The following is a 9092-nucleotide window of genomic DNA, read 5'->3' on the forward strand; positions in this document are numbered from 1 at the left end:
TCCATGGCTCTTTTTCCTGTCCTTAAGAACTTGTCAGCACTTTGGATTCTGTAAAAACTTGAAGTTCCTTCCTTCCACCCCAAATCTGAATGTCTCAACTAATCACGTTCTGTGGGTGAATTTCTCTCGGGGATCTATAGGGACCCCCAGAGAAATTCTCCCATAGACCATGGTTAGGCAAGCCACCACAGTATCCGGTCTCCAGGATTGCATTTTTGTTCTCCTTTTGTTATGTCTCTCCAAGCCAAACCTTTTCAATGGAAACTGCCCCAAATGAGTTGTAGTTCTCCAGCCTTTATTTATTAATTGCATTTGGAAAGCTGCCTCTTAGATGCTGAAAGATCTAAATTAAATCCTCTTCTATTTGCGCTGAATGGTTGCATGAGTCAGATAGTGTCAGTGAAAAGGCATAGCATGACTATTGGCTTCTGAGGAAGGACAGTGCTCTGCTCGGTGTGGTGCCCGCCAACCATTAGGATGTCTTGAGCACCAGCGATACAGTCTTGACCCCTTTGGCAGAGTCTAACTCTGGCCAGAAAATTCACAAGATGGTTAGAGCTGGTCATGAATTGCACTCCTGTTTCGCCATGTTCCTTGCCAGCTTTTCTCTCTCCCTCTCCCATCTGAACACCAGAAAAGGAATCTTGTCTCAGAAATTAGAATACCCAAGGAAAAAGACCCATTGTCCTAACTGACCTTCAGAATGCTGCCTTAAAAACAACCTGCTGACTGTAGACTTTTTGCTTAATTGTATAACCATCAAGAAGTAGAGACCTGTAAATTGCAATCTGTGTAGTTGTGGATGATGACTACCAATTGATTTGGGGTAACTCTTGGGAAGCAAATTTCTCCTCACCTAATTCCGGATCCTGCCATGAAGTACCAACAATAGGTACCTGATGCAAATGTTTTCTTTTTCTGATGCACTAGTAATTTACACAGCTCTCTCTCTCTCTCTCTCTCTCTCTCTCTCTCTCTCTCTCTCTCTCTCTCTCTCACACACACACACACACACACACACACACACCTCTAACATATCTTTTTATATATATCTATGTATCTATCTATCTCTGTCTATATCTATCATCTATATCTATCTCTAGTATCTATCTATGTACCTATCATCTCATTCATCTTTCAATATTTGCCTTGTCTATTTATATATATATATTATCTATACATCTCTCTGTCTCTTTCTCCCTCTTCCTCCCTCTCTCCACACACATACACACATGGACACACACACACACACACACACACACACATTTATGTGGCCACCCATTTCACTAAAGGTGAGCGTGTAGAGAACAAGAGTTGCAGATGTAATTCTCTGACTGAAAAAGTCTAAGGTCCATCACGGAGGCCTTTTTTCTCTGCAGTGACTTCTCTGGATGAGGGTTTTATGGAAGCAGTTTGGTTCAGCAAAACAATCATTAAATACAAATTTTTTTCTGGCAAGGAGTGGAAGGGTTGTCTTGTCTTTTCACACACACCCCTCCCCTACTGCTCATGAAACCAGAAAGTGGCAATTAAAAATGTGTAAAGGTGCAGGTTTTTTGAAAGGAGCCAGTTTTGAATGTTTGAAAGATTTTAGATCTTGTAATACAATGCACTCTGCTGGCATCAGCCTGAAAGTGCAGGATTGTACAGTAAGAAGTCTGTTTAGCTTATTTAATGGATTAAAAGTCACAGCCAGTAGATCCAAATCACATCTAAAAAAACAGCAGTGGGACAATTAAAAGTAAAATCAAAACTCAATGCTAAATACCACCTAAGATTTGGGGAAATGTTTTCAGTTCAGAAGATAAAGCCTGCAGGAATGGAACTTCCAGAGTTACTGGCTCCTTAAGAGGGAGAACTATTTGAGGGAAACCAAAACCTGAATTTAGGACTAGGATTAACAAGCCTGGGTTTAGAACTAGGGATTCTAGAGAGCATTTAGTCCAGCTCCATGGTTCAGAGAAGCAAATTAGACCGGGCAAAGAAACAGAAAAGTTAAGTTCATACAATATCCTCAACTAGGATAAAATGAGTGAGTTGATAGACTATGGTTCCAAATGTGGAAAACCAGAACAGTTGTGTTTTGTAAATCATGCTGGTGCCTAGTCACCAGAAACCTTGCAGCTAACTGGAGATTCCCAGCTCCACCCAATCCCCATATTCAGTGGCTTTTTTTTGTAAAAAACAAAACAAAACAAAACAAAAAAAACGCCAGAACTCACACATGTCATACAACCTACCTTGCCTACCCTACAAGGTTCCATCCAAAAAAGGTGCCGGAACTCCATTCTGGGCATTCTATGACAAAAAAAACCCTGCCCATATTGCTCCTGTTTGGTGTGTGTGTGTGTGTGTGTGTGTGTGTGTGTGTGTGTGTGTGTATATGTGTGTGTGTGTGTGTGTGTGTGTGTGTGTGTGTGTGTGTGTGTGTGTGTACCATCTCTGTCTGTGGCTATCTCGGCCCTTGGTGGATGTTCACCACCAGATGACCACAGGTAATCCTCAATTTACAACAGTTTGTTTAGTGACGCCCATTCAGAGATGCAATGGCACTGAAAAAAGTGACGTTTTCACACGATTGTAGTAGCATCCCCAGGGTCGTGTGATCCAAGCTCAGACATTTGGCAAGTGACTCATATTTATGACGGTTGCAGTGTCCCAGGGGTCACGTGATCCCCTTTTGCGACCTTCTGACAAGCAAAGTCAGTGGGGAATCCAGGTTCACTTAACTAATTTAACAACTACAGCGATTCACTTAACAACTTCAGCAAAAAAGGTCATAAAATGAAGCAAACTTCGCTTAACAAATGTTTCCTTTAGCGACATAAATTTTGGGCTCCATCGTGGCCATACATCGAGGACTACCTGTATAAGTGACTCACAAGGGATTGCTTTGTTAAAGTTCTTTCTCCTGCTTTTGATACAGGAAGACAAAGATTTTGCTCCCAGGAGAAAAGCATACAGCTCCTCTGAGCAACTGACATCAAGGAGGAGGCCAGAGGTCAAGGCGGAACTGAGCCGCCAATTTCCAAGCAGCAGGGCCGAGGAGCGGAGGCGGTGGTCCAGAGACCACTCAGAAGCCCACTGAACTGGCTGAGGGTAAGGCTAGGAATTACATTCACCTTTTTGAACCTTTTTATTTGCTTCAGTCTGTCTTTTCGGGAGTTCGGGAGTTCTAGACCGCCTAGATAGTGTTCCTTTCTTCCCTTTTTGCCACAGCAACCTTGCAGGTTGGCTTGGAAAGGAAGACTATCTCAAATCACGGGAAGTAGTAGCACTGCTTGATAAATCCTTAGTAAGGCCACACCTGGAATGTTGCATCCACTTTTGATCACCACCTTACAAAAAAGATGATGAGACTTTGGGGAAAAAATGCATGGAGCAACTAGGATGATTAAAGGCCTGGAGACAAAAACATATGAACAGTTGCAGGAACTGGGTATGGCTAGTCTGGAGAAAAGGACTAGGGATGACATGATAGTAGTATTCCAGTATTTGAGGGGCTGCTACAAAGAAGAACAGGGGGTCAACTTGTTTTCCAAAGCACCAGAAGGCAAGACATAGAAGCAACAGATGGAAACTAAGCAAGGAGAGAAGCAGCCTGGAACTAAGGAGAAACTTCCTGACAATGGGAACAATTAACCAGTGGAACAGCTTGCCTTCAGAAGTTGTAGGTGCTTCATCACTGGAGGTTTTTAAGAAGAGACTGGACAGCCACCTGTCTGAAATGATATAGGGTCTCCTGCTTGAGCAAGGGGTCGACTAGAAGACCTCCAAGGTCCCTTCCAGTTCTATTCTGTTTGAAATTTGCTTCTCTTGTTAACTCTTAAAACTATTTGGAAATCTACAGAACTCAGACCAAAACAAGGAGGTGTACCAAGAGTGTAAAATGACATACAAATAGAGAAATGTTGGCCTCATTTTGATTTCTTGCAGAATACTGCTGGTGGTATTGCTCTCAGAGTGCAATGTCACCTCAGTTAGCCACTTAGTGAGTTACTGATGGAGCTCAATGCATACATAAATCATATGAAGTACATGGATTAAAATTTCTACAGGTGGAAACTACTGCGAGGTTTCCATACTGGGTCTTGCACAATTGTCCCTCAAGCATTTTTAATATATGGCTTTAAAAAATATTACAGAACTTCATATGTAGCATTTGAATTGGCCTGTAAACAGAATGAAGATTATTTTGTGTGGAAGATGGTCACTTAATGGCCTCCTGAAGTTCTTGAATAGATTCTCCTCAGAATGTAGGTTTGAGGTCTTTCCCAATATGACTGAAGTATGGTATCCAAGGCAGCAAACATAACTAATACTCCCCCTCCTTTTTATTTTCCCCACAAAAACAACCCTATGAGATGGGTTGGACTGAGAAAGAATGACAGGCTAAAGTCACCCAGCTGGCTTTCACGCCTAAGGTGGGACTAGAATTCACAGTCTCCTAGTTATTGGCCCAAAGGCACCTAACTGGCTTTCATGACTAGAACTCACAGACTCCTGGTTTCTAGGCCAGCATCTTAACCATTACATCAAACTAGCTCTCAAACTGACATTTGATGTTGTCCTTTCTTTCCCTCTCTGTATCCCCAGCATATTTCCTGTTGCAGTTTGCATGACCTCCAGACCTGGAATTCCCATCTTTCTCCTGCTGCTGCTGCTGCTGCCAGTCCACCATGGGGGGACTAATACAGTGCCTGACCTTTACCCCCTTTCAGTGCTCAAGTACTCTCCTTCTCCTCTCCCCAAAACCCAGATGGACTTTTCTTTTAATGGTGGCTTTGCGTTCTCCTTTTCCTCCATGAAGGAGGAAGGGGAGACTTTGCTCAGGGGAATCCCACTCTGGAACTTTACCGAGCGCGAATCAATAGAGACTCTCAGCTTGCAACTCCTTGGAAATCTCCAAGAACTTTGGATTCTCGACTTGGGTGTTCGTTGACTCCACTCCAGGAAAAACTTTTGGTTTGGTTTGACTTGAAAGTCTCATGGAGAACCACTTTGGACTCGTCTCTGTGTGGTCCTCAGCTTTGGAGAGCCACTTACCTGACCCCTCTTGGCCATAACTCTTGAAGAATGGCCTAGCAGGGTTCATGGGCCACTGCTTCACAGTAGCAGCCTCTCTTCTTCCTCCTCCTTGCCCGCACTGTAACAGTTTGGCCGCTCATACCGATGTTTGACTGAGCCATCCAGAGAAGCAATAAATTGAGATGCATCTCCTCCAGCATCTCCTGCTCCACTGGCAGGGACTGGAGCAGCAAAGGTTGGTGGGTTCTCTTTGGCCTCAAAAAAAAAACGGTCTCTGCTTCCTTTCTTGTTGGCACAGCACACTCCTTGCAAACCCAGCCAGACTTGGGGTATACAACCACAAATCTCATCGGCAAGCCTTCCACTCTGCTCCCAATCAACTTGCAGCCTGATCCAAAGGAACAGCCTGTCCCGGGACCCAGCTTGCTCGGTGAGGCTGTTCTGACGTCATTTGAACTAAAGACCTAGAAGACTCAAGTGTGGCCGGCAGTTGGAGGCGTCTGATTTGTTCAGTTCCTCAGCGCATCCTTGGGGGGAGGGGGGAACACATTCTTTTATTTCTGCTACCTCACCACTTGCTTGGACAGGAGGACCAGAGTACGATCTTCCAGAGATCCAGTGGCTGCCCCTCTTCCACCTCTGAAACAGCAAATTGAATTTTGTTCACACAATCATCCCAGCCCCCCCCCCCCAAAGGTCTGTTTTCCATTGTACTCTATGTGCTTTGTTCAGATGCTGCTGTATTGTAGGTCTTCTTACCCGCCTCTGCCCGTTTTGCCAAGGTGCGACTCGAGAATTGATCACAATTAGCTGCTCTTCCCCTTTTAAATGAATCTCTCTCATGCACATGTACATGCCGAGTGCTAAAATGATGAGGACCAGTCCAGGGGTTTTCTAGGGCATGTGACCTGTGAGTCGTCATTCAACTCACAAATAACACCTTTCCAGCCTCCAGCTATTTGAGAAGAGATGTGCATGGGTTCCAAGAGTTAATTAAAAATGCAATTATTATGGCAGACAGTCCATGAGGATCAGATGACAGTAATGGGTTGAGGGATTAGCCAGGGGTTGCTGAGTTCACTCACCTGCACACCTTCCTCACTGCAAAGCTACTACCTGCAAAGCTTCTGCATTTGGGTAGCTGGGAGCAAACGTGGGAAAGTTCTGAGGTGTGAGAATATGTGGGTAACATGCTTCTCCTTTTCCTGTGAATGTTGTCCTGCAAGTTGCTTCACCCACACACCGGGAAGTAAACGTGAAGTTGATGTTCTTGGCATTCAAAACCAGGTTCTATTCAAACTTGGTCATTTTCTCTTCCCTCCCCCCCCCCCCCAGAATAGCCTTATAATTCCCTTGCTTCTGGTGTCATTCTGCTTCAGAAGCATAGTAGTCACCTTTTGGGGGGAAAGGGGAGGGCTGTATCAGCACCACCCAACGTTGTCACCTCCTCACCATCAACCATCACCTCCTCACTGTCAGTCATTACCTATTACCACCACCCACCATCAATTTCTTCCTCCAAAAGCATTTGATGGCTGTCTGATGATGTTAGGCCTCAGAGTGTAGCATTGTGCGCTTCAAAAAGATTTGCCTCCCTCTGAGCCGGTGCTTCCCAAATGGGAAGACATTACTCAAAACTGAGCAAAATTGTGTTTTGTTTCTTTGAGCAACAGCGCATGACTCCTTTACCAATCAGGATAGGGACATTTCAGTTGACTTAAAGATTGCCACGTGCGCTAAAGTATCTCACAAAGCTTTCCTATTAAGATGGTAGAGGAAATTACAATTGGTAATTTGTTGAAATGACGTAAAGATAATTGGGTTATAAATGTTTGTTTAATACCGGTAGTCCTCGAGTTACGATCATTCATTCTGTGACAGTTTGAAGTTACAATGGTGCTGGAGGAAGGGAGTTACAACAGGTCCTCAAAGTTTGATGAGGCTTTTTGATAAGCAGTTTTGGGTAATGAAGGAAAATGTTTGGAAGCCCTGTTCTAAGGGTCTGTGAGCTTGGCACTTTAAGAGTTGTGGACTTCAGCTCCCAGAATTCCTTAGCCAGCATGGCTAGTTGAGGAATTCTGGGTGTTGAAGTCCATGAGTCTTAAAGTTGCCAAGTTTGGAGAGCCCTGCTCTAAGCCATCGTCACCTTATTCAACCATATAGAAGGGGAAATCCCACTGGAATATCTTTGCTCAAGAGAAAAGAACCCACATCCCCCATTCATCTCTTCCCCGCAAAGATGAGTGCCTGTGTTCACACAATAGGCTAAACCAAGAAGCACCGTTAACAAGTGCATGTGTTCCATGCCATCTTACTCCCACTGAATATGAGTTTAATGGAAAGTTTAGACTTACTGTGGCAGCCGTGGCTGGAGTTGTCAGCATGTTAAACTTACAGAAACAGGAGACTATAGCCAGAGTATGCTGCATGTGCAAAGGTCTGCTTTATGTCAAACAAGGATTTGAATAACACAATCAGACTTTATTTAAAAACTTATGCGCGACCAGAATGGGGGCCAGGTGGGAACACAATCAGTGTTGTCATTCCTTCATTGCTGTTGAAAAACCAGCCATTTTGGTACCTTTCGAGGATTTCAACATGAATTCAGTTCTGGAACCACAAAGGGTATTTATTTCTTTACCTTGTAATATTTTGAATCTAAACTAATGCTCCCATTTGCATGCCACGTTTTCTTTAGCACAACAGGAATAAAAGGAGATGGAAGGGTTGTTTTTTGTTTTAAAAAGCCTGGGAAGCCTAAGGCAGGCTAAAAAATGTCAGTGGGCTTCTATCTGCTAGTGCTTCAGACATGAAGCTGAAACAACCCACTGTTGGTTTGGCTTATGAAAGGGTATCACAGCTGGTTCTTGTCTCATAACAGAATAAAGGGAAAATTGGGGAGGTAGTCAAGAGACTGAATGCCTTAGTTCCAAAACTACATTTCTGCACATTGTATTTGCATAACCAGGGTTAGTTCAGTGGGCCAAGGCTCAGCCTTTGATGGAGTAGTACCAAATGATGGTGACCAAGTTTTGCACCTCTTTTTAAGATCTAAGCCTTTATTTCATGCTCCAGCAATTTCTGGATAGGTTGTTGCAACGTAACACTATTTTTATTTTTTGGCAAGTCTTCCAGCTTGTGAGGATGGAGGGATGGGGAATGAAGAAAACCTTAACTGATTTGTGTCCATTGATGGGTGCCAAGTTTACATGAAAGTCTTATTTGCTCTATGTCAGTGGTGGCGAACCTATGGCACGGGTGCCAGAGGCAGCACTCAGAACTTTCTCTGTGGGCATGCGTGCCGTCACCCCAGTCCTAGGCCTTCAGCTGGGTTTTATAAAACTTTTTCACTTTAGGCCTCTGCCACCGTGTGCAAAAAAAAAAAAAAAAAGTTCAATCAGTCAATTTCAACTTCTCGCGGGGAAAAAAAGGTCTTGCAAAGTTGGAATTGATTGAACTTTTTAGTCCCACCCAGTCTGCCGTTAACACTACAGCCACGCCCACGCAATTGGCCATGCCCAGCCAATAGGCCACATCCACCTGGCACCCGACGATGCATAAGTGGGTTTTGGGTTGCAGTTTGGGCACTTGGTCTCTAAAAGGTTTGCCATCACTGCTCTATGTGGTAACCAACCTGTAGTAGCCATTTTAATGAGTGTGCTTTGTGTGCCTGATCTAGTAATAAGATGAGGCTTGTGGATTAATCCCCCCCAAAGGATGCTTTTTTAAAATAGTGCCTCCCCTCAAAAAGAAGCCATTCCACCATGAATTAAAGAAAGCACTTTAGCATATGAAACACGATATAAACAGTTCCATTCTTCTTGATCTCAGGCAACTTGAAAATTAAATCTGCAATGATTCTGCTGCTATTTGAGCCATTCCTTCAATTGGGTCAGAGATACTGCAATGCCGGGGGAAGGGGGCAATTGCAACATCTAACCCTAATTCTAAAGATTGTGGTTCCTACAGGGTGTTTAAATTCCTTCCTAAAGCATATTCCTTTTAGCAATGAAATTCCAGGTGTTAACGTTCCTCAATCAGCTAACATTACTTCAAACTTGGCC

At 43.8% G+C, this 9092-nt stretch overlaps 1 protein-coding gene across 4 annotated transcripts in view; it reads left to right on the plus strand.

Annotated features, from left to right (window-relative positions):
* The window catches only part of LUZP1 (leucine zipper protein 1), a 71408-nt gene extending 63032 nt beyond the window's left edge, over nt 1–8376 (plus strand). For all 4 annotated transcript variants that reach the window (XM_039325759.1, XM_039325757.1, XM_039325758.1 and 1 more), the window contains exons 3-4: nt 2927–3099; nt 4597–8376. In XM_039325759.1, coding sequence (XP_039181693.1) covers nt 2927–3088 — 162 coding nt within the window. In that variant the 3' untranslated portion in view covers nt 3089–3099; nt 4597–8376. The remainder of the gene's footprint in view (nt 1–2926; nt 3100–4596) is intronic.
* Nucleotides 8377–9092: the final 716 nt, after the last annotated feature.

Source organism: Crotalus tigris, unplaced genomic scaffold, assembly GCF_016545835.1.
Source record: "Crotalus tigris isolate CLP2741 ecotype Arizona unplaced genomic scaffold, ASM1654583v1 scf7180000024338.4412243, whole genome shotgun sequence".
Lineage (NCBI taxonomy): Eukaryota > Metazoa > Chordata > Lepidosauria > Squamata > Viperidae > Crotalus > Crotalus tigris.